General features: G+C 42.3%; 1 protein-coding gene across 1 annotated transcript in view; it reads right to left on the bottom strand.

The window, feature by feature from the left end:
• Nucleotides 1–25,312, bottom strand: part of Cfdp1 (craniofacial development protein 1) — a 142,237-nt gene that overhangs the window by 86,901 nt on the left and 30,024 nt on the right. Inside the window, exon 5 of the mRNA XM_008822960.3 lies at nt 23,785–23,904. Within this exon, the coding sequence (XP_008821182.1) occupies nt 23,785–23,904 (120 nt within the window). The remainder of the gene's footprint in view (nt 1–23,784; nt 23,905–25,312) is intronic.

The raw sequence follows: 25,312 nt of genomic DNA, 5'->3' as shown, positions 1-25,312 counted from the left end.
ACAGAAGAGGCTTTCAGATCCCCTGGAACTGGAGTTATGGACAGTTGTTAGCTGCCATGTGGGTGCTGAGATTTGAACCCGGGTCTTCTGCAAGAACAACCAGTGTTCTTAACCACTGAGCCATCTCTTCAGCCCCCAAGAGACCATATTCTTACAGTCCATATTGGTGGTTACGGCTAAGGAAATCAGTAGGTGGCTGCTGAAGATGTCACAAGTTTATAAATAGACACAAAATGGGAAGGGCCACCTAGCACTAGAATCCTTTTTTCTTCACCACAAGGAACAATTAAATAGCATCAGCTTCTGTGCACTGAAATAGTGTGGGTATCTTTTTTTTTTTCTTTTTCTTTTTTTTGAGATAGGGTCTCCCTGTAGCCCCAGCTGTCCTAGAACTCACTATGTAGACCAGGCTGGCCTTGAACTCACAGAGATCCACCTGCCTCTGCCTCCCGAGTGCTGGGATTAAAGGCATACACCACCACGTCCGGCTTTTAAAATTTTTTTTAAGTTATTATTTATTTGTGTGTGGGCACATGCATGTGTGTATAAGCATGCCAAAGCACATGTGTCGAGTTGGGTTTTTTCCTTTCACCATGTAGGTCCTGGGGATTTATCTCAGGTTGTCAGGCCTGGCAAGCACCTTTTCCTCTTTTGCCAGCTTGCTGGCCCCGATTTCTTAATGAGCTCTTCTGTAGCAGAATGGATATTAAGGTACTCTGTCTCATTTTATTTTAAAACAGCTTCTGTGACATAAGAATTACGATTTCAAATTCACATATAAAAGAACCAAGCAAAGAAGGCCAGGCCTGGTGACGCACACCTTTAATCCCAGTGCTTGGGAGACAGGCAGGTGGATCTCTTGAGTTTGAGGCCAGCCTGGTCTACATAGTGAGTCCCAGACCAGCCAATACTATACAGTGAAAAAAACAAAACAAAGTAACACCACCACCACCACCAACAACAACAAAACACAAAAGAATCAAGCAAAGAACTGATCCAGGCAAGGTACCCCAGTCCAAAGCATACAGAAGTACACCCTACCTACTAAGAACGGAGGCAGCACCACTCACAATTTCTCTTCCATCTATTGTAAAACACAGGAGGCCCAAAATAATAGCTGTAGGATTTTATTCTGAAGACCCTGATAAAAAGCTCAGAATCATCAAATAAATAAAAACTCAATATAATCTAGAGGTGACACAAGCTGTACGCATACAGTTTTCTTATCTGCTCATGAGTAACACTGGGCAGCATGAACACACTGTGTTTGCAAGACTGCCAACCCACCTTAGCAAAGTATCAACTGGCTGCCAAAAGGTCCAGGTAAGTGGAACTTTCCAGTTCTCTAAGGAAGCAAAATATAGTTCCTACAAAATGGTTTCAGACTTCAACCAGAACTAGACACCAAGAACAAAAACAGGCCAGGCATGGTGGCACACACCTTTAATCCCAGCACCCAGGAGGTAGAGGCATGTGGATCTCTGTAAGTTCAAGTCTAGTCTGGTCTACATAGCGAGGTCCAGGTCAGCTGGAGCTACAGGGAGATCCTGTCTCAAAAAGACCAAAAAAAAAAAAAAAAAAGAGAGAGAGAACAAAAACAGATCAAGCTCTGAACATCAATTATCTTCCTCATGAAAGAATTAAATAATCTAAGCAAGGAACTCCACCCCTAAGTCTGTGCATCAGTATAGTTTCTGAACGCCTGGCTAAGTTCTCTCAATTTTTCCTTTCATGTTTTGTTTCATGGAAGAAAATTTTCTCACTCACAAATTCAGAATCCACCCCCCAAACCCTTCAAATGCCCGAGTCCTAAATAAACCAGAACACATGTATCAGAAAGAATAAAAGTCTCAGCAAGGAACATTTTAGTTTCAATGATCCAACTGCAAACTGCAAAGGAAAATCAACTTTACCAACTGTAAGAGAAAGAAAGAAGCTCATGACTTCATTGTTTTAAAGGAGTCCCCAGGCACGGAATCAAATCAGAGACTTTCAACTCCCCCATCCAGAAACTTTAACACAGTTCTGGCTCCGAGAGAGAACAGTGAAGATTTGCTTGATGTACCTCAGCTGGGACACAGCTCCCACCTGCCCAGTTACTCTTCTGGCTCTAAAAGTACCTTCTAGGCCTAGATTTATTTAGTTCCATATGCTAAAAAAAAAAAAAAGAATGCACATTTCCTGGGCCACATTTATAGAAAGAATATACTAACCTTCCTAAGCAGGTGTTAAGCTGGCCAAATTATATTTAAGCAATCTTATCTCATTTATTCTTCTTTTTTTTTGTCTTTTTGAAGTAGCCCCAGCTGTTCTGGAACTCACTATGTAGATCAAGCTGGCCTTGAACTCACAGAGATCCGCCCGCCTCTGCCTCCCAAGTGCTGGGACTACAGGCATGCACCGCCATGCCTGGCTGCATATTCTTAAAAAATTACATATATCCATTTGTGTAGATCCATTTGTGTAGGTGTGTGTGCATCCATGGACGCGCACATATGGAGGTCAGAGGCAACCTGCAGGAGGGAATTTTGTCCTTCCACCATGTAGGGCCCAGAGGTGGAACTCAGGTTGTTACCTTGGAGGCAAGTATCTTTACCAGCCAAGCCACCTCTCCTGCTCTCATCTCGTTCTACAGTCATACTGTATGGGTTTTTCTCTGCACAAAATGGCTAGTCAACTTTTTAAAAAATATTTTATTTATTTTATGTGTATGAGTGTATTGCCTGCATGTATGTGAGTGCACCCATGTCATGCAGTGCCCACTGAGGTCAGAAGAGGGCTGCAGATTCCCCTGGAACTGGACTTAAGGATGGTTCGTAGCTACCATGTGGGTGGTGCTGGGAATCGAACCCAGGTCTTCTGTAAGAGCAGTGCTCTTAACTGCTGAGCTATTTTTTAATATGTAGGAGAAATAAAAAGAATTCCATACAGATACAGATACAGATACACACACACACACACACACACACACACACACACACACACACCCCTGAATTAATTATGGAAAGGTCTTGAAAAGATCTGTCCAGCAGAAATAGAAAGGGAGCCAATAATTTAAAATTCTATGGTAGCCATGGTTTAGAAACACAGCTTATTTATTTAATGCACTACATTTAAAATGCTGCATTAACAATATAATTGCAAAAAAAGTTGAGAATACCCGCCATTTTTTCCTTTACTAATTCTTCAAACTTTCGTGTGTTTTATACTCACAGCACCTCTCAACTCAAGACTAGCCATGTGCACAAGAGCCACAGTTTGGTGACTATTATACCATGTGGAGGGCCCATGAAAAGGAGCACCAAGCTGCCAGCTTTCATTTTTCTCTTCATTATCTTTCTGTATCATGTCAATTAAAAAATTTATTACAAGCCATGCGTGGTGGCACACGCCTTTAATCCCAGCACTCGGGAGGCAGAGGCAGGCAGATCTCTGTGAGTTCAAGGCCAGCCTGGTCTACATAGTGAGTTCCAGGACAGCTGGGGCCACAGGGAGACCCTGTCTCAAAAAGTCCAACCCCCCCAAAAAAAACCCCAAGTGATACACAAATGCCAAATAGGCAAATGAAAAGGTGCCATCAGTGTAACTTTACAGAGCAATGCAAACTAAAATTACAGGAGATACCATTTCACACTTATTAAAATAAAAGACTGACCACACCAAATGTGGACAAGATATGGACCACTTAGAACTCTTACGGACTAGTGGCAGGAAAAGAAAATAGTACAACTATCTTGAAGAATTGTTTGCAGTTCGTTGTAATACGCCCGACTTGGCATGCCCATTCCTAAGCACTTATCCAAAAGAAATAAAAACATAGGGCTAGCCGGGCGTGGTGGCACACGCCTTTAGTCCCAGCGCTCAGGAGGCAGAGGCAGGCAGATCTCTGTGACTTCAAGGCCAGCCGGGTCTACATAGCGAGTTCCAGGACAGTTGGGGCTACGGGGTGAGCCTGTCTCAAAAAAAGACCCCCCCTCCGCACAAAAAAAAGTAGGACTATAAAAAAACCTGAGAGACTGGGTGCAGTGATGCATGCCTGTAGCCTAGCATCAGCTACTTAGCAAGTTCAAAGCCAGCCATCGTTACACAAGAGTCTGATATACAAGAGTCAACCTTCATCACTCTCCTGTCCTCCCCTCAAAGAATTTAAAATCAACCCACAGACCTAGGGGGATGGCTCAGTGGTTAAGAGGACTCTTGAAGAGACCCTGGGTTCAGTTTCCGGCATCCACATGGTGGCTGACAACTGCCTGTAACTCCAGGTCCCTGTGATCCAACATCTTTTTTGACCTCCGTGGGCACTGCATACCCATGGTGCACTTGCATGCAGGCGAAACACTCATAAAGTAAAATAAATAAAAACCCCAAACCAAAATTTCCATGGATTGGTAAAACAGTTCAACAGGTAAAAGGCACTTGCCACCAAGCCAGATAATCTAAGTTTGATCCCCAGGACTCACATGGTAGAGGAGAGAACAGAATCCCTAAAGTTGTCTTCTGATCGCCACACATTTGTGGCATAAGAGTATAGGCATAAGCATGCGCATGAGCACATACACACAATATAAAAATGTAAAAAACAAATTATAACCCATAAAGCCAGCCCATCAACAGGATGGCTGAATAAAGTCTGCTACATTCATACAATGGAAATAAAACAGACTTGAACTACTACAATAAGAATAACATGGGCAATTCTCAAAAATACTCTGCTCCAGGGGGATCCATCACCCTCTTCTGGCCTCTGTGGGCATTGCACTCCCATGGTGCACTTACATGCAGGCAACACTCAGACACATAAAATAAATATAAAAATTTGAGGGGCTGGAGAGATGGCTCAGTGGTTAAGAACATTGGCTGTTCTTGCAGAAGACCCGGGTTTGAATCCCAGCACCCGCATGGCAGCTAACAACTGTCCATAACTCCAGTCCCAGGGGATCCGACAGCCTCTTCTGACCTCCTTGGGCATTGCATGACACGCGTGCAGTTACCTATATGCAGGCAATACACAAATACACATAAAATAAAAATAAATAAAAAGAAAAAAAATTTGAGTGAAAGAAGTCAGAAACAAAAAAGCTAAATCATGTATGATTTATTTATATAAAGTTCTGGAATAGGTAAAACTAACTCAGCAAAATAAAAAACCAATAGCTGTCAGGGACAGAGGTGCAGTGCAGAACCAAATGGGATGGGGCATTAAGGAACTTTCTGGAGTGATGACATAAGGCACTGTGTTCCGTGGAGGAGATACATGGATGGGCACAGTTGTCAAAACTAACGTACTTTCCGTCTTCAAAGTCCAATGCTATAGAAACCAAAAGGCAGCACTCAACAGATCCTGTGAAATACATAGTGAATAAACTTACAGATGAAGATTAAAGGACGGAGAATTATCATTCAAGTGTTCTCTATCATTCTTTTACCACTATAGTTCACACAAATCTCTTCAGTTTCCTAGCTAGTGGTGCATAGTGAGATGAGGGAACACTAACCACAACAGTGGCATCAACAACATCCTTCTCCTCGACACCATATTTCCAATGAATGTCCAAATAACAAGGTTACTGGCTGGGCTAACCACAAAAGGAAAACAAAGGTAGTAAAGAGAAGACACTAAACAGGAGAGAAAATAGAGAAAACATTTGTAGTGTTTAAGAACAATTTAGTGAGTTTAGTTGCAAAGGAGACAGGATATGAAGCTATTCACCGTGTTTAGAACTGAAAGGGAAAAAAAAAAGGTCAAGAATTTATGACTTCAGGACACATGTGTATACACCCTGCCAGATGCGGAGGCAGGAGGAGCTGGAAGAAAATTCCTCAAAGCTAAAAACAGGTATTCACAGAAACCTACCTCAGCAATAAACAGGACATCATACCAAATGGTAGGACGTTTTAGCTCACGTCCCTGTGATGTCCCAATATCTACTCCACCCAACAACTGTGTTCACTGTCACCAGTCAACGCTTTGTAATGTGGCATGTCATTCATCAAAATTGCTGCAGTAGATTTCAGTCAGGCACCTATGCTCAATGGGAGAAAACAACTGACGGGCCTTCCTGTTATCCATGAGGCAGCCCAAGTATAGTGTAGGAAAGGCCAAGGCAATACCATGTGCTTCCTGACTAGGAAACAAGGCTTCCAGGCACATGGCACAGCAAGGATGTGCATTGTGAAATGTATCATCGTGGAACCAGCACTTCTGCAGTGAGACCAGTCAGTGTGAGGTAAAGGAAATGGCAGGAATTGCAAAACAGCTCTTGTGGAACAAGTAAGAACCTTCCCACATGTCTATGCTTGAACTACCACACAATTAAGCTGAAATGTCACTCCAGTCACAGAGCAGACACTGCAAATGCTTCCAGGTTTAGTTACTCGCTGGACACAAGCTATGGAGCCCAAACTGCCTGCCTGTAAGCTAGGCTAAACCCTCAACCAGAAAACTGAGGTCAACAAGATGAAAAGACCTGAAATAATTAAGCATGTTTTCCCAGCAGTAACAAAAGCAAACTAGAAAACAAAAGTGAAACAACAGAAAGACTTCCTGACCCTTAAAAATGAAAAATATGACAAGGTCTCAAGGGAAATAAGAGTGACAGGTCTGAAGAGACGGCTCAGTGGTTAAGAGCACTGGCTGCTCTTGCAGAGGGACCCAGGTTAGATTCCCAGCACCCACGTGGCAGCTAACAACCTTCTGTAACTGCAGTTTCAGGGGATCTGATGCCCTCTTCTGACTTTCATGGGCACTGGATGACACAGGTGCACATACATGCAGGCAATACACTCATACATGTAAAATGATAACAAATCATAAGTTAAAAAAAAGAAATAATGACTAAAAGGAAAACAGACCTATCAATGACAATGACAAAACAAAATCTGTGAGACAGTTTAACTCATATAGGAGGAAATTTAGAATACTAAATACACAAGCTAAAAAGAATCAGGTTCCCAACAATCGAAGCTCACATTTAAAGAATGCAGTAAATAGCAATACACATGTTCAGAACTCTTTATCCAAAGTGCTTAGAACCAGAAATGCCCAGGTGTCAAGGTTTTTATCCCCAGGTTTTGGGCTATCTTCATAGAAATACCAGCTAGGTACTCCTCATCCAAAAAATCTGAAATGCTTTGAGCACCAATGGTCCTTCCAGTGTATTAACTATTTAGGGTTTTTGGATGAGGGATGCTCAACCTATATACAGAAAGAAAGCAAAAATGAAAGAGGTAAGAAATCTACTAAACAAAACAGGAATAGTAGAGAAAAATCTCAGCAACAAAACCAAGAGTTAGTTCTTTAAAAAGATTCAATAAAATCAACATATCTCTAGCAAGAGATGAAACAAAAGGACACAATTTACCAGATCGGAAATGATAAGAGTTTTAAGTGACTTACAGATAAGTAAAAATGACAAGAGAGGGGTTGGAGAGAGGGTTCAGTGGTTAAGAGTACTGGCTATTCTTGCAGTGGACCTGGATTCAAATCCCAGCAATCACATGGTGGTTAACAACTATCTGTAACTCCAGTTCTAGGGGATCTGAAGCCCTTTTCTGTACTCCACAGGCATTGCACAGCATGGGTGCACTTACATACATGCAAGGTATAACACTCATACATACAAAATAAAAATAAATCGAAAAATACAAGACAAGAGAATATCATGGAGACCTCTATCCATATAAACTTGACACCTAGACAAAAATCCACAAATTACTACAATGCACCCAAAATGAAGTATGTGTGCACGCACGCACGCATGCACGCACACACACACACTCTCTTACAGGGTTTGTTTTGTTTGTCTTAACTGTACCCAGGTCTGTGTTTCAGGTACTACAAGGTGACACCATGGGAGAAACTGGGTCAAGAGTACAAGAACAGCTGGCTGTGGTAGCGCACGCCTTTAATCCCAGCACTTGGGAGGCAGAGGCAGGTGGATATTTGTGAGTTCAAGGCCAGCCTGGTCTACATAGTGAGTTCCAGGACAGCTGGGACTACAAGGAGACCCTGTCTCAAAAGACAAAAAAAAAAAAAAAAAAAAAAAAAAAGAAGAAACCACGGAGAGAAACAAGCGCACTCCCACTCACAGACATGGTGGCTCACACTTACAGTCCCAGGACTTGGGAGGCTGAAGCAGGAAAGTGATGTCAGTCCAGGCCAGCATGGGCTGCAAAGTGAGCTTGAGGCTAGCCTAGAATAAACAGAAACAAAAAAAAAAAAAAAAAAAAAAAAAAAAAAAAGAAAGAGAAAACCCAGTGCAGACAAGCATTCAATCTCAGCAGCTGCCCAGAGGAGGCGAATGGAGGAGACAAGCAGTAAGCCACAGCTTTTGAGTTAAGCTGGCACTTAGGTCAGCCAAATGGTACCAGGCAACCAGACGGTGGGGAGTGGGGCTTTAGAGAAAGAGTAAGGAAGCCCAAAGTACCAGAAAAAGCACACTTAGGCTCCGGCTGGCATCCAAAAGAAAGAGACAGAAAAGGCAAAGTTATGCCTTTCTGAATCAGGACTCAGAAAGATGAGCAATCCCAACCGAACCTCCAGGTGGCAACAGAACCAAGAGTTGGTTCTTTGAAAAGAGTCAATAAAACCAACAAATCTCTAGCAAGAGACAAAACAAAAGGACACAATTTATGTGGCTACCAAGGTGGTTGTTACTATTATTATTTTGGCTTTTTAAGACAGGGTCTTACTATGTAGCCATGGCTGGCCTGGAACTCTCTATGTACACAAGGCTGGCCAAGAATTCACTGAGATCTGCCTCCCTCGGCCTCCTGAGCGCTAGTCAGTCGATTAAAATGTGTGCACCACTATGCATGACAAGATAAACTGCTTATGTCTTGCCTCAAGTTGGTTTACTCACAAAATCCAGAAGGATGTTCAGAAGGATGTTCATGAACCATGTTCAGAAGTCAATCAATACCCTAAATTATATGCAGAATTAGGCAGCCAGTGGCAGCCAGTACCCTCGAGGATCCCAAAAAAGACCCTCAGTGCTCCTGCCTCTGCCTTACAAGCCCTGGAATCAAAAGGTCCTGACCCAAGCAGATGTCTCCCAGTGAAGCTGAGGGTCATGATTAACACTAAATGCAAAGGAACAGAAAGTCAGGACTTTGCATTTTTAGTTTCCTTCTTTCTTCTTGTTGTTGTTTTGTTTTTTTTGTTTATTTGAGGGGGGTGTCTCAGTATATAGACCTGGCTGGCCTGGAACTCACTATGTAGACCAGAGTGGCCTCTAAGTCACAGGAATTCACCTCTGCTTCCTAAGTGCTAGGACTAAAGTTGTACGCCCACCACTCCTAGCCATTTTAAGTTTTTTATTACTCTGTGGTGGGGGGTATGAATATCAGGACAGTCAGTTCTCTCCCTGTACAACCTAAGTTCCAGGGATCAAGCTCAGGTCATCAGGCTTGGTGTCAAGCACCTTTACTGCCGAGCCATCTTGATGGCCCTCTTAAAGAGATTTCTGAAGAGTCAGATGCTAGTTATCAACAAAAAAGGTCCACAATGAGGGGAAAATATTTTAAAAATAGACATTAGAAAGGTGCCAAAATGGGTTACCAATACAGTAATATGGATGTGAAGTGGTGTCATTTAAGAAAATTTGTGTTTTAGAGATCATATAAAAATATTCCTAGGTAGGCATGGTGGTACACACCTGTAATCCAGCAGTCAGGAAGCTGAGGCAGGAGGATCTCGAATTGGCAGGCTAGCCTGGAGAACATCTGTGAGATCCTGCCTCACTCACTCACCCCCTAATCCTACATATTGTGCTTCTGAACAGAAGAGAGAAAACCAACAGAGGAACAAATGTACACAGCTCAAATGAGAGGAGAAAAGCATCAGAAATGCAAATTGTAAAAGATTTTGATGATGAAAACAAAGTTTTGGGTAGAAGGAGTTCCTTACATCAGTAATGAAAGGTAGATGAGCAGATGCATTTTAAAGGTGTGTTGAGTATTCCTTCCTATGGTTTGGACAGAAAGATTTCCTTTAACTCACATCAAACTCACCAAATGCAATGAGCAGCTTGGTACTTGTTGCTTAGAAACATGAAAAAAGTAATAGGGTCTCTGTGCTTACAGAACTCATTTCAGGCAAGAGAGATACTTAGATTACATTTCCCACATAAAATCCTAAAATATTAGATGAGATATATCACAGATTATTTTAAATGTATAGCTAAACTCACAAAAAAGAAAGGGAATCAATCCCCAGGCAGCTAGGTCTAAAGGAGGAACTGAGAAACCACAACTGTGGCCCATGAGCCGACAGCAAGGGCTGAGAGGGCTGGAAAACAGATTTAATAACTTCCGGGCCTGGGTTCTCCAAACCAAAAGAAAACAGAACTTACAGACACAGAGCTAGATCTGAGATCCCGACTCCAGCAGAACTCTATGCACCCTCAATGAAAGGACAGACTAGGAAAAAATTCACCCAGGTCTAGGGAGCACAGGAGAGCTGATCTCTGCTTAGGCTGAAGACAGGTAGGGGAAATGTCTTTTCTGAGAATTACACACTAAGCCTGCAACTCACATGGGTCTGGGATCCAGGATTATAATTCTGACTTATAATAGGTGAATGTTTTAGGAGCTCCAAACCAAAAACTAACGTAAAGATTAGCCTAAGCCAGAGCTCAAGTCAGGTCATCTAAAAGAAGTAAAATCACACCCACTTGAAAACTATAGTTTCACTAGCTCCTGGCTGTAAGACAGCCAGAGAACAGCTTTAGAACCCAAGAACCTCCAATAAAAGATCAAACATGCTATAAAGGAAGGACACCCAAAATGATTACAATGTAAAAGGAAACTTCGAAACTTTAAGAAGACAAGCAAATCTGAAAAGGCTCCAAACAGGATTTCTAAAAACTAAAAAGCTTAGCGACTGGAATGAGAAGGAGGAACAATGGAAACATCAGATGAAGCTGAAGGAGAAAGTGAGGAGTACACGGGAGGTAGTGCGGGTGGAAGCTACCAAAGAGGTCAAATGATGTGAGGGTGGAATGGGATCTGAAACACCTGACAGTAAGTTCCAGAAGGCGACAGAACAGAGTCAGATAGTGCCTGAGAATTTTCCAGACTGGAAATGGAATCATCTATACCAAAGTTGGAAGAGAATGTAGCTCAAAGAGAAAGAGTCCCTTTTGGCTATCAAATAGAATAATGGGTGGGGGTGGGGTAAAGTTGGGTAGAGGTAAAGGACAGAATTCTCTAACATCAGGCCAAAGAAGGCTTAGGAAGATGCAGTGAGGGTACATCTGGGGGCAAGTGACATTTCTAAACTGAACCTCTGACAAATCCCATCAGAGGCATGTAGGGTGGATACAGGAAGAGAAATTGTGGGCCTTAAAAGTAAACTTAGGAAATGATTACAGTAGTTCAAGCCTCTTAAAAGACTTTAGAACATTCTAACTACATAAAGACAGATGTTTCAGAACATAAGGTGCAGAAAAAAAGGTTATAGGCTACAGATGAAACAGGCGATCATGCAACAGGATGGAGTGATGGGCAGAGGTAGAAGGTAGGAACATTAGAGACATGCTAAGGATACAATTAAAAGAACATATTGGGTGGGAGGGGAGGGAAGAGGGGAAATTTTGAGGTTTGGGCCCAAGTCTTTAAGAGTAACAATGGAGAACACTCCCCTCCTCCCAAGAGGCAGCAGGGTCAGGAATTCTAACTGGAAAGAGGCTTTCAATGTAGGTTTTCTCTTTTGGCAAGCTACCTAACATCACAGGCTCACTAGAGAAGGGAGGGAAAGAGGCCTTGAATTTGCATCCTCCCAAGTGCTGGGATTACAGGTATACACCACCACACCAATGGTTATAGTAATAAATGAAACTTTTCTCAAATCTTTGCTTTGAGGCTAGTTATACTAGAAAAGAAATCAAAACCAAGAAGGATTTGTACAAAGTATTCCTTGGATTTTTCTTTATTTTTTAATTTTTGAGGGTTTTCTTTTGTTGTTCTTTTTAACTTTGGATCTTTCTAAATTCATTCGTTCGTTCGTTCATTCATTCAATGAGCGTTTCACCTGCATGTATTTAAGTACACTCATGTTGTGAAATGCCTCAAGGTCAGAAAAGGGCCTCGGATTCCCCTGAAGTGGAGTTACAACCAGCTGTTAGCCACCACATGGGTGCTGGGAACCCCAGGTCCTCTGCAGGAGCAGCCAGTGCTCCTAACAGCTGAACATCTCTCCAGTTCCATCTTCGGATCTTTTTAGTTCTCACTTCTGATTCATCAGTTTCTGGTGATGGGGAAAACTCCTTGTTTTCTCCCCCCATACATCTCCTAAGCAGCTACCATGAAAGATCTCAAGGAGATCTCAGAAACCAAGGCTCATCCTCAAATTAGTAACTGCCGACAGAGTATCATACCCATATTCAAGGTAAGGCTAATAATCAAGTCTGTGTTTTTGAATAGTTTTAAACATTCAGGCTTACTAGGTCTAAAAATGAATGCTTGCTCAGAAGCCGTGATTTTCTCAATGATAGAGAACTACCAGCCTAGTTTTTAAAGTTTTAAGTTGTTTCATCTTACATGTATTAATAGATTTACTTGAGTAAGATGGCTTTGGCAAGAATCCAGGGACATGTAACTGAATGTATTAAATGCCAACTTCAGGCCAGTCTGATTTTCAATCCCTGACTAAAACAATCAGAACATAGCTACTCAGTCTCTCCTATAGGAAAAATTCCACGATAAAAATTAAAACTGTAATCTAATGTGGACTTTCTGTACAATCATTACCATCCATGAAGTGGATGATCAGAACACAAGAATCACTGACTGCCATGCTCGGAATGAATGGCATTCTTCACTGGCACTGAAACAGTTGAGAACAGTAACTGTCCACACCAGGCCCAGGAGAGACACCTGTGAAAAGGACAGTGACACAGTCCTTAAAGTGCCTTACAATGTCTGTTATAAAATTCAGTTTTAACATAAATTTAAATTTTTTACATTTATTATGCATTTATTTTTGCTGGGGTGGGGGGTCAGAGGACAACTTGAGGGGGTTACTGTCTTTCCACCATGTGGCTCCTGGGGGTTAGGTCACCAGGCTTGGCAATAAAGTGTCTTTATCTGCTGAGCTGTCTTTATTTTTCTTATTTATAAATTTATAATTAACAACAAAACCATCTCCAAAAGTGAAACACTCTTGTACTACAAAAAGGAGAGGGGAAAAAAATCTTTTGTTTCCCCCCCACAAATATAGTTGAAAACAAAACAAATTCTAATTAAAAATGTATCTAAAGACTATGCAGAACAAAGAAATCTCATACTAAAGACTAAGCTCACTAGGCACAGTACCCTAGTCTTAGGGTGACCCTTGTCTTAGGGTACTGCAACCTCCCGAGAACCTTTCTAGGGTGAAGTCTGCCCTCTAGTGCACACTCAACGGTTACTGTTATAAAAACTAACCAGGATATTTTGGAGTCACAATGATCTCTCTTTAAAAGAAGTTTACCTCTGTTCACAAATAAACTCCACTGCTGCACCTCTGCCTCCCTGGTGCTGCGGGGTTAAAGGCCTGTGCCACGACACTCGTCGTGGAGTATATGCTTTCTTTTTATCCCTTCAGTCTTTTTGAAACAGGGTCTCCCTGCAGCCCCAGCTGTTCTGGAACTATGTAGAACAGGCTGACCTTGAACTCAAAGATCTGCCTGCCTCTGCCCGCCAAGTGCTGGGATTAAAGGTGTGCGCCACCATGCCCGGCTGGAGTAAATTCTTTAACTGTAATTAATTTCAAGTGTCTAGTCTATACACCCAGGAAGCATCTAAAACAAATATTTTTCACAACATGAGAAATTTGGCAAAATTGAGACTACAGTTACAACAATAAGTTTTATAAGCTTATAATACTGAGAACCCTCTCCACTCCCATTTTATTTTTCAAGATTTCACAGTTTTTTTGGTGTTTTTTATTTTACTTTATTTTTTTATTTCATATGTATGAGTGTTATGCCTACATGTAGGTAAATGCACCCGTGAAATGCCTGTGAGGACAGAAGAGGCTGTTGGATCCCCTGGAACTGGAGTTACAGACAGTTGTTAGCTGCCACGTGGGTGCTGGGATTCGAACCCGGGTCTTGTGCAAGAACAGTCAGTGTTCTTAACCGCTGAGCCATCTCTCCAGCCCCTATGTGTGTTTTTTTTTTTTAAGATTTACTTTTGGCCAGGCGTGGTGGCGCACGCCTTTAATCCCAGCACTGGGGAGGCAGAGGTGGGGAGATCTCTGTGAGTTTGAGGCCAGCCTGGTCTACACAGTGAGTTCCAGAACAGCTGGGGCTACAGGGAGACCCTGTCTCAAAAAGACCAAAAAAAAGCTTTATTTTTATTTTATGTATATTAAGTATTTAGTTTGCATGTATATGTATGTGCTACATGTCTGCCTGGTACCTACAGAGGTCAGAAGAGGACATCGGATCTCCTAGAACTGGAATTACAGATGACTGTGAGGTGCCATGTGATACTCAGAATCAACTGGGGTCCTCTGCAGTGCTCCTTTTTCTTTTTTTGAGGCAGAGTCTTGCTACGTATTCCAGGCTTTCCTGGAACTTCCTATATAGACCAGCAATCCTCTTGCCTCTGCTTCTCAAGAGCTGCAATTACAGACATGAGCCACTACAACTAGCTAGAGTTTTTGTTTTGTTTTTTAAAAACACACATTTTCTTTCTTTTTTTTTGGGGGGGGGGACCTTTTGAGACAGGGTCTCCCTGTAATCCCCACCTGGGATTACAGCTCTGCCTGGGATTAAAGGTGTGAGCTACCATATATTAAAAGTATGCTAAAGGAGCCCCAAGTGGTGTCACATGCTTTTAATCCCAGCAGAGGCAGGTGGATCTCTGTGAGTTCAAGGCCTGGTCTACATAGCAAGTTCCAGGCCAGCTGGGGCTACAGGGAGACCCTGTCTCAAAAGACCACACACACACACAAAAAAAAGAGTATGTTAAAGCGATTGGAGCGAACATTCACTCAGTGGTTAAAAGTATTTGCTGTTCTCAAAGAGGACCCAGGTTTGGTTCCTAGCATTCCAGATGGTGGCTCATAATCAACCATCTGTAAATCCAGGGGATCTGATGCCCTCTTCTGGCCTCCTGGGGTAGCAGGCACACACATAGTACACGTATGTATAAGCAGGTAAAACACCCATACACATAAAAATAAAAAGTACATTAAAACAAAGTGAAATGAGGCATTAGTAACTACCAAAGAACACAAAGGTGAAAGTCAGGAAGAGGGTGTTCTTGCTCCAACACAGATCCCCTCATTCTGGAGTTGATACAGCTACCCTTGTGCTACAAAATCAGTCACTTTGGTCATCACCACCAGCTCCTGAAATGCCTTCTTAAAAGCTATGTCTAGTTAGTTAGACCCTGTAACAAACAGCTGCCAGAAGAAATGCATTTGCCCAAGCTGGTAAGGATATCTTCTATCCCCTGGCCTAACATGCCCCACCACAGCTGTCTGTAACCTGGGAAGCTGTGATCACATATTAACACCAGTAGCCATCATTTCCCTTTAATGAGGGGGCTGGAGAGATGGCTCAGCAGTTAAGAACACTGACAGTTCTTGCAGAAGACCCGGGTTCGAATCCCAACACCCACATGGCAGCTAACAACTGTCCGTTAACTCCAGTTCCAGGGGATCCAACAGCCTCTTCTGTCCTCTGAGGGCACTGCATGACACGGGTGCACTTACCTACATGTAGGCATAACACTCATACACATAAAAGTAAAATAAAAATAATAAATAAAATATTTTAAAAAGGTAATGAAACCTTTGTGTGTGAAAGGGCAGGGGTGTCTTGACTGCTAGAGATTAAACCCCTGGCCACACACATGCTGGCCACGTGCTCTACCTCAGAGCTTTGTCTCCAGCTCAGTAACAAAACCTTAAACCTGCAGCCTGAGAAGGTATCTCTGTCTAATACTCAATCTCTCACCAAGTGTCTCCAAAAGAAAATTCTAAAGGTCATTCAAGGAAAACAGGTCACCCCAGAACTTGTCCACAGGAAACAGAGCAGGGTCAGCCCAGGAAAGGACAAGCTCCAATCTTGTTTAGTTTATTTCTGCAGTAGGGAAAGAGGGAGGCCAGTGGCAGAACTGTTCATTTCTCAGAAAATCCACTAATCCAGGTTTTTAAACTCCCTACCCTCTTGTCTTGGGTTTTCCAAGTGCTGAAGCTACAGATGTGTACTCCATACCAGACTAAGTAATCTAGATTGAAAAAGAATTTTGTTGTTGCTGTTTTGTTTTTTGAGACAGTTTCATGCATCCCAGGTTAGCCTGGAACTTGCTATATATCCCAGAATGACTTTGAATTTCTGATCCTCCTGTCTCTACTTTCTGAATAGTGGGGTCACAGGTGTCTATCAATCAGTTTTATGCAGTGCTGGGATCCAATCTAGGGCTTCATGCATGCCAGTCAAACATTCTACCAACTCAGTGGTATCCTAATCCTAGGGGTATCCTAATCCTAGCAGATTTTTTTTTTTTTTTTGGTCTTTTTGAGACATGGTCTCTGGGTAGGCACAGCTGGCCTGGAACTCGATAGGAAGAACAAGAGATTCACCTGCCTCTGCCTCATAAAGGCATGTGCCACCATGCCCAGCTGCCAGGAGATTTTTAAGTCAACTTTTCTGATTCTGAACAAATAAAAGCATCTTGAGACAGATAATAGCCCACAAGCTGCCAGTTGTGAACACCTACTCTGGTACAGTCTCAAACCAGACTGTAATCATGCTTACAAACACTATCTTAAGTACTGCAGGATATTTGATATCCCCGAACCCCACCCACTACGTACCAGTGGCTTCCTTCAGTCTTTGTGACGGATAAACCATACCACACATTTCTGAATACCTCTTTACTGATAGCACATTTGCTAAGAATAACAAAGTTTAATTCAAAAGTTAGTGGGAACCAGGCATGGTGCTGCATCCCTTTAGCCCCAGCAGAGGCAGGCAGATCTCTTTGAGTTCAAGGCCAGCCTAGTCTACATAGTGAGTTCCAGACCAGTTGGGGGAAAAAAAAAAAAAAAGTTAGTGGGATGGTCAAGAACTTCTACTTACAGTAATAAAATCAGAACAAGGCCAACTCTGAGTCAACTAAACTAAAATCCCAAATTGTCATCAAACAGGAAATCTTACTGAGTAGAAAACTTAAGGCTAGCTCTGGAAACGAAGGAAAAAATCCCTCTTACTACTTCTAGAATTTATTTTGACAAGAAGAAACTGCCTTTTCCTTTCTTCTAGTCTGTTTTCTGGTGTCACTGTATGTTAGTCTTCATCAGTCTTTTCCACTAGTAGGAGCTTACACAGAGTTGCATGTGCTCTAGGAAATCATGGCAGTTGGCTCTAGGCACACAAGGCACACTCCTGAATGGCTCAACTATTCAAGTGCATGTTCCAGTTACTGTCTAATGGGCTAACTGCTCTCCTAGGGAGATACCCAAGAGAAATAAAAACACCCAATAAAAGTTTGTACATGAATGTCAGGAGAAACATTTGCAATAGCTAAAGTGTGGAAACCATTCCATGTCCATTAATTAGCAAGTGCATAAACACAATGTAGTACAGTCATATGATGGAGTGTTATTCCACAAAGGGCATAAAAAAGACAAAAATACAAATAAAGTGGCAACTGGATGAACCACGAAGATACATGCTACGTCAAAGAAGCCAGACACAAAAGAGCAAAGGCTAGGATTCTACTCATGAAATGCCCAAAGAGCAAATCTAGACACAGAAAGTAGATGAATGGGTGACGGGAAATGGTGAGAACAGGGGCTAAAGATTTTGGGGGAGGGGGTGCAAACAACTGGTAACAGGTTCAGTGTTTCTTTTTCTTTTTTGGTCTTTTTGAGACAAGGTCTCCCTGTAGCCCCAGATGTCCTGGAACTCACTATGTAGACCAGACTGGCTTTGAACTTGCAGAATTCCGACTCTGCCTCCCAAGTGCTGGGATTAAAGGCGTGTGCCACCACTCCCGGCTCAGGGTTTCTAACAAAAACCAACTGTGATTGCGCATTACTAAGAATGCAATACACAACCCTGTGGATATGTCAAAAACCAATGAACACTGTAATTTAAAATGGTAAATTAAATGGTATACACATTTTGCGGGGGCAGGTACGGTAACACACACCTATAATCCCAGCACTCAAAAAGTTAAGATAGGAGGATAGGGGTTTGGTTTGAAGCCAACCTGGGCTATATAGTGAGACCCTGCATTTAAAATAAAAAAGGAAAAGAAAACGAAAGAAAAAACAGGGGGGGAGGGATGGAGAGATAGCTCAATGGTTAAGAACACATCTGTTCTTGCAGAGAACCTGAATTTGGTTCTCAGCACCCACATCAGGCAGCTGCCAGTAACTCCTTCTAAAGGATTTAATTCCCAATTCTGGACTCCACAGATACCTGTGCACACACACAATTAAAAAGGAAAAAGCACATTACTAAACTGACAAAACATTATTTTGTTTCTTAGAGAAAACCACTTTTCGATCTCCCAAAATATCACCGGACATGTTTGCTGGAATATCTACTCTCTTCTAATTACATAATTACAGTAATAAGTATCAATAAGCTTTCAGTTGTGATGATTAGTCTTTGAAATAAGCTGGCTTTTTCCTCCTGGAATGGCCATCCTCTAGGCAAGCTGTGACTTTGCTATGTAGTCTCCTCGCCAGTCATAAGGCACAGGCCAATTCATGAGGCATCCCACAAAGAGATCAAATTGGGAGATGAGGTTGTGGAGGTAAGTTTATCTTTTTGCTGTTACTGATATAAATCTATTGAGGCTCCTCCCAAGCCCATGTTACCCTTGAACAGATCCTCAAAGGACCTTAAGAGTAAAAATAAACTGGTTTATCTGAGCCAGCTGTATGGTCTTCAACACCCAAAAGGAAAGTATAACCAGGGATTAAAGGGATCAATATAATTCTTTAAGAGTCCATGTGTATAGCTAAAAGGCTATATAGCAAGAAACGATGCTAGACAGGAAATACCTTCAAGTTGTTGGCCAGGGTGGCCCAAGAGACTCCCAGATGGTAACCCAGCATAGAACTGGGAAAGCGAACAGGAGACCCCAATCTTTTCTAAAGAAATATTGGCAACTGATTGCTGCTAGATGAGGAAGAGCTGATCTTCCTAAAACAAGGAACTCTAGATAGGCTGACTAGATTCAGCAGATCAACAAGCACTAGGGGGCACTAACAACACAGTGGACATTAACAGGGATGACAGAGTATATGGGCTCCAGTTGGGAGGTGGGAACTATGGGAAGGTGCTGTCAGTCCCCCCAGCCTCAAATTAAAACTTCCTCTCCTCACATGACTTCAGCTGTTGGTCTCTGATTTTTCCATAACACTACTAGTAGCTGTTCAGGCAGAAAACTGTTGCACAAATTTAAGGTTCCTAGGACAGTCAAAGACACCAAGAACTGGCAAACCACAGGGTCAGCATTACTATGGGTTTTCAGAGACAGAGTCTCATGTAGTCCAGATGGACCTCAAACTCACTATATAGCCAAGGCTGGCCTTGAATTTCTGATGCTCCTGCCTTGGCCTCCAGAGCACAGGGATTATAGCCACCATGTTTAACCTTTTAGTTTGAGTCTTACTCTTCAGTATGACTCTCAAGGAATCCTATCTTTTATGTCTTTGGGGCAAACATTGTTTAAACTGACACCACCCATAAAGCTGTTTGAATAAAGCCCTTTTCTGAGTCCAAGAGGCAAGATGACCAGACAAAACCACATGGGAAAAACATCTTTCAACATTATGTTTTACTGCCTTAGTTTCTTCCCAATCTACAAGGCTGCAGCAGACAGTAGGCACTCAATAAAAATGACTCAATGCCTACAGCTTGGAGTCTACACTTTGAGACTATCAGAGTAAATGACAGAGCAAGCAGCAAAGTGGGTTGACACCTGGCCAGCACCAGCTGGGGGAAGCTGGTGCAGTAAGAATTTAGTGTGAGGAGAGAGCAGACCAAGAGCCTCTAATGACGAAACCATGGGACTGAGCACAGTGCTTTCTACTGCCCAATGTAGACAGAGTACTTCTTGTAGCCCAATTCTGGCTCTAATTAAGAGGGTTTACCCCATTCCCAGCACGTAAACTCTGGCTTTTTATAATCTAAGCAGTGTGCTATTTTAAACATGTAGAGGAAATGCATTTTCAGTTACAAACATTTGCTCCTCTGAATCTATTCTCATTTGTTAGTGAAAGATGTGGGACAGGATGTTTTACTCTTCTGCTCTGGTTTTCCAGTATGGCTTAAATCTGTTTAGAAAAAGGAAAATAAACAAACAGAGTGCTTCTGCTACACAGTTTCTAAAAACCGAAGCAGCCCCCCAACCTAAATTTACGAAAAAATATTTTACTGCATTAATCTTCTTTTGATATATTAGGTAACTCATACAGATTCGTCCTTTGAAAACATGCTCATGCTCAGCATGTGGAATCTGATGCAGAACCTAATGTTTGTCAGGATTTTAAAAAGTACACTCTGACACCCCAAAGCAGCTCAATTCCTTTGACCCGGCCTCTTTCAAAGCGTAACTGTCGAAGCTTACTGACATGCATGTCACACAACAAGGAGATCTATTTTCAAGGCTGTTCTGGTTTTATCAGACAATCAAGGCATACTGCACCATAATCAAATGTCCCCATTTTCACATGCAATCCCAAGCACTTTTACTCAGATACTCAGTAGACATAGTTTTCCCATCTGTTATGGTCCATGACTGCTTTCAAAGAAACTGATTTGGGCACATTTCACCTCACTCCTCTTGTAAGGGAGTCAGCAGATCATTAACCTACTGAACAACATTTCACCAGAATAGCTCCCATCACAGCTCCTGGCTCCTGGTATCCCTCTTCAGATGCTCTCCACTCCAGGAGCTGCCCTGTATGCGTAGCCCAAGATTCTCTCCTCAACCAAACATTAGTCAAGACTCCTTTCAGTCCTATTCTCAGCTAAGCCTCAGCATTGTGCCAGGCCTGCATAGTCTGAGCTTAGGAGGAATCCTCAGGGAGTCTGGAGAGACTGCCCTAAGTAGAGAGCCAACCACCCTAACTGCCTTTAATAAGAACCCTATGAAGAAGTCTGTTTAGCAAGAATCTCCCTCCCCTTGCCATATCCTCTCAGTAGTTTTCTGATGTGGATCCACTGACCCACATCCTTTTTGCTGTAAATGCCCAAGTGTCCTTGCTGTGTTCAGAGTTAAGCACTCTCTCTTATCTACAAATAATAATAGTAATTATCCTAACAGTCCTGAATGAAGTCTTCCTGATCATTTTAACAACTGTCACATTATTATTATTTTTTTTTACAAGTTTTAGTGGGTAATGAAATGTCTTTACAAGAGACTGGAGGGAGGGAAGAAAGAGAAATATGGACACTTACTCCCTTGCTTTTCCCCTGGAAGGGGCCATGGCTCAGCTGAAGGCTTCGGCTCCTGCAGGCCGGCACAGCCACAGAATCCTGCCTTACATCACCATCAACTGCCCTCCCTCACTCCTTTAGGCCTAGGGATGGAAATGAAGTCGTATTACTAACAGCCCCAGGTACATCACACCATTCTAACCCTGTATGGTTTTCCATTACTTTGTGAGTTCTTAAACCCTCTTCAAAATTACCCTAATTTGAGGAAAATTTGTTTCTGCTGGGTGTCCCTAATTCAGATGTCTCTTCCAGAAGAGGCCCAGGTACAGAAAGCAGAAAGGTAGAAACATGAATGGCTCAGTGACTTACATTGACTCCGTTAAGCTGCCACTTCTCCATCCTATAGATATTTTCATAATTATAGTAATGAGGAATTTTCTGGAATAGTTTCCAAGTAGAATTCCAAAATGTCAATTAAGAAGACATATCCACAGAAGCCAGAGAACTGGCATGGTGGTGCAGGTCTGTGACCCCGCTCTAGAGGCAAAGGCAGGAGAACCAGGAGTGCGAGGCCAATCTAGCCAAATGAAGCCCCGTCCCAAAACCAGACAAAAAGAATCAAAATATGGGGGCTGGAGAGATGGCTCAGTGGTTAGAAGCACTGGCTACTCTTGCAGAGGACTAGGGTTTGGTTCCTAGTACCCACATGACAGCTAACAACCTTCTGTAAGTCCAGTTCCAAGAGATCCAAGGCCTCTTCTGGCCTCTGAGGGGCACCATGTGCACAGATGCACTTACACACATGCTGTCAAAACACCTGGCATAAAAATTTTATTTAAATAAAAAGAAAATAAAAGATGTTAACTACACTAGAACCCTAAGGCAAATGAATTTCTTTGTCTTTATTTCTTCTATCTCCTGGCTAGCTCCAGATGCCACTTCCAATACCTTTTATCAATTCAAGAAAAGGTGGTTAGTAATACCAGAAGGAGGTCTGGTAAACTATGAAAGTTCCTCTTTCTTTCACTCCTCCCTTGAGCTTCCTGGAATCACCTCTCACATAAAAGACTTGCATTCAAACCTTTGTCTTGAATCTGCTTCTGTGTAAACGCATTCTATGAATTGTTTAGAGCCAGGGCTACAAAGATGAAAAAAGAATATACTAGAAAAGCTCAAAGTTTTGTAGGGAAACCAGGTGGGGATTTTGAGAGGAAAAAAGGAAAAAAAAAACAAAATAAAATTTTCATGTTCATAGCAAAGTATGTTTAGTGAGGTGACGATCTCTAGCTCAATGGTCCAAGAAGCCAGGTTAGGAGCCTGGCCTATCTAGTCTCTGCTGCAGGAGTCAGCTGGCTAGTTAGGGCTAGTTCACTTCCCTGCAGCAAGCCTATGGCCTGAGGCTTATTTATGTGCTCAGCTCAAAATAATTCAGATACGGGAAACATAAAAGGAGAAAACTATCTCCCCTTTTTTGTAAATCACTTTTGACTTTTTTAATTGAGACGGGAATCTCAGTCTGTTGCCCAGCCTGGCCTTGAACTCCTGGGTCCAAGGGATCCACTGGTACCATAGGCGTACACGCTGTGTCTCCCTGACCTTATGTTCCTCTAAGGCCACAGGGTAGGGGTATGGTGGGGATAGAAGCAAGTACTCAATTCAAATTTTTTTTTGGTCTTTTTGAGACAGGGTCTCCCTATAGCCCCAACTGACCTGGAACTCACTAAGTAGACCAGGCTGGCCTTGAACTTACCTCCTGAGTGTTGAAACTAAGGCATGCACTACCATTCCTGGCTTTCTATTAAAAGTTCTTGATGAACTGTAATATTGTAATTCAAAAATTATTCTTGAGAACTTCCTAGCTACAGCCATGTAGCCTGTAAGTTGCCTTTTTCTTCTTCATGCCTTTCTTAATAAACATGCTTTCTTTAAGGCCTTGCTACCCCTAGCATCTTGCATTTCTTTTTCTCTAAAGCTTCCTTCTCCCAGCCATGTGGCTGCCAGTCAGCCATGTGTCTTGTCTGACCTCCTCCTCAAGGCAGCTGCCAAGATTACCAGCTCGCCTGCCCTGAGGATTTTTTTTCTTTAAAATTTTAATAAAATTGTAAAAACTTTAAAAAAAATTATTCTTTTTGGGTGTAAATTTACACGTTCAGCTCTGTGGTCAACACTTTAAATCCGGACTTCCTTCAGGCTGGGATTATTAAGAAGCAAGCTATGGCTAGTTTTTCTTGCAAATTCATCTGGGTAAATACTTCAGCCAAGGTAGAACAGCAGTTTAATTCTCTCTCAGGAAAGAAGCCATGAGAGCTGCAGTCAGAAGCAGGTCCAGGCACCCAGAACAGTTTCTCCAGGCTACCAAGCACCCCTGGGACCAACGAACACTCACCCTGACCCAGCAGGAAGCAGGAGCGCAGCCGAAGGGGCGCTGCCCTGCGGTTTGTCTTTCTCATTTTGCTTGAGGAAAGATCTGGCTTCCTTAGATGTAGCATCCACTTCCTTCGTCACCCTATACCAAGGAAAGAGACATCAAAGTTTAAGCAGAGTAAGAAACAAAAATCTTAGCAAAGGAAATTGATAAAAGCTAAGAACAGATTCACCAGACATTTCTTGCAATAAATTCTGCCTGCTGAGTCTTATGACTAAAGTAACAACCAGCATGGTGGTGCACGCCTTTAATCCCAGCACTCAGGAGGCAGAGGCAGGAGGATCTCTGTGAGTTCAAGGCCAGCTTGAGCTACAGGGAGACCTTGTCCCAAAAAGACCAAAAAAAAAAAAAGTTTACTCTAACAATTCTAGAGAAACACATTTTCCAAGACTAACATTAACAAAATGAAACAATATATGTAAATTTTACCTCCTAAAATCCCCTCCATTATGCTGTCAGCATGAAGCATGCTCCAGCAATCCCCATCAAGTATCTGTTCACTTGGGTACTAATGGGAAGGCTTAAAGGATCCTGCATTATTCCTCACCTGCAGATCAGCACTATAAGATTCAAAGGACCAGTGAGAATTGCGATGGAAGGATGGGAGCTCAGACAAAAGCACTACCACTTCAAGGTCAAGGACAACAGCGAACAACTGGAAATGCTCTGCAGAAAGCTGCCTCCTGCTCAACACCAAACACCCACACATGAAACACAATTCCTTAAAACTGGATAAATCAGCACTACTTTGGGAATCCCAGGATGTAACATTACCAATAATCCTGTTTAATTTCAAATTGAAATTCCATCTAAAGGATGGAATAAGGGTACTTAAGGTGTCTGAAATTTCAGATAACGAGAGAAAAATATGTATAGCAAACCTTGCCTCGGCAGGTGGGGCAACAGAAGCATTGGAGGAAATTTGTTTAAACTCAGTAATTCCTCCTATCAGTAGGAGGGTCCAAAATTATATTCAGCATAATATGAATATTCAACCAGATCACCTAGAAAGATTGGCCAAAAATAACAGATAAACCTTGTAAATTCCATCTTTGAGGCTATACAAGTCTCTACCACCTTCCTGGACAATCCTGGACAAAGTTTTCCAATTAAGGATCACCTCACTCCTGCACTTAATGCTGTGTGTCATATGAGTAAGTGGCGCAGAGTTAAGTTTGGTGGTGATATACTACTCAAGAGTACTAAAACCAAAATCTAAGGGGTTGACTATTCCAAGATTACACAGCCAATGCTAGTGAAAATTTGGCAACAGATAGTAGTTTCCAAACTACTTGTTACAGACTTCTTGTTCCACATGCTCTTCCAGAGAACCCCTTGAAACTGAAGAGGGTTTTTTATGGCTTTCCCCTACAGAGTTCTATGAAAGTGGCTATATAGCGTTTCCTAGACTGACTGATAATAAAAGATGGTACTCCTACCATCAGGAGTCTGAGGATGAACCTTTAGAATTCTCAGTCATCACTTAAGA

This window comes from Nannospalax galili, unplaced genomic scaffold (genome assembly GCF_000622305.1).
Source record: "Nannospalax galili isolate Female #2095 unplaced genomic scaffold, S.galili_v1.0 scaffold568, whole genome shotgun sequence".
Lineage (NCBI taxonomy): Eukaryota > Metazoa > Chordata > Mammalia > Rodentia > Spalacidae > Nannospalax > Nannospalax galili.
Note: the sequence above shows the minus strand (reverse complement) of the source record. Positions and strands in the feature narration are given on the sequence as shown.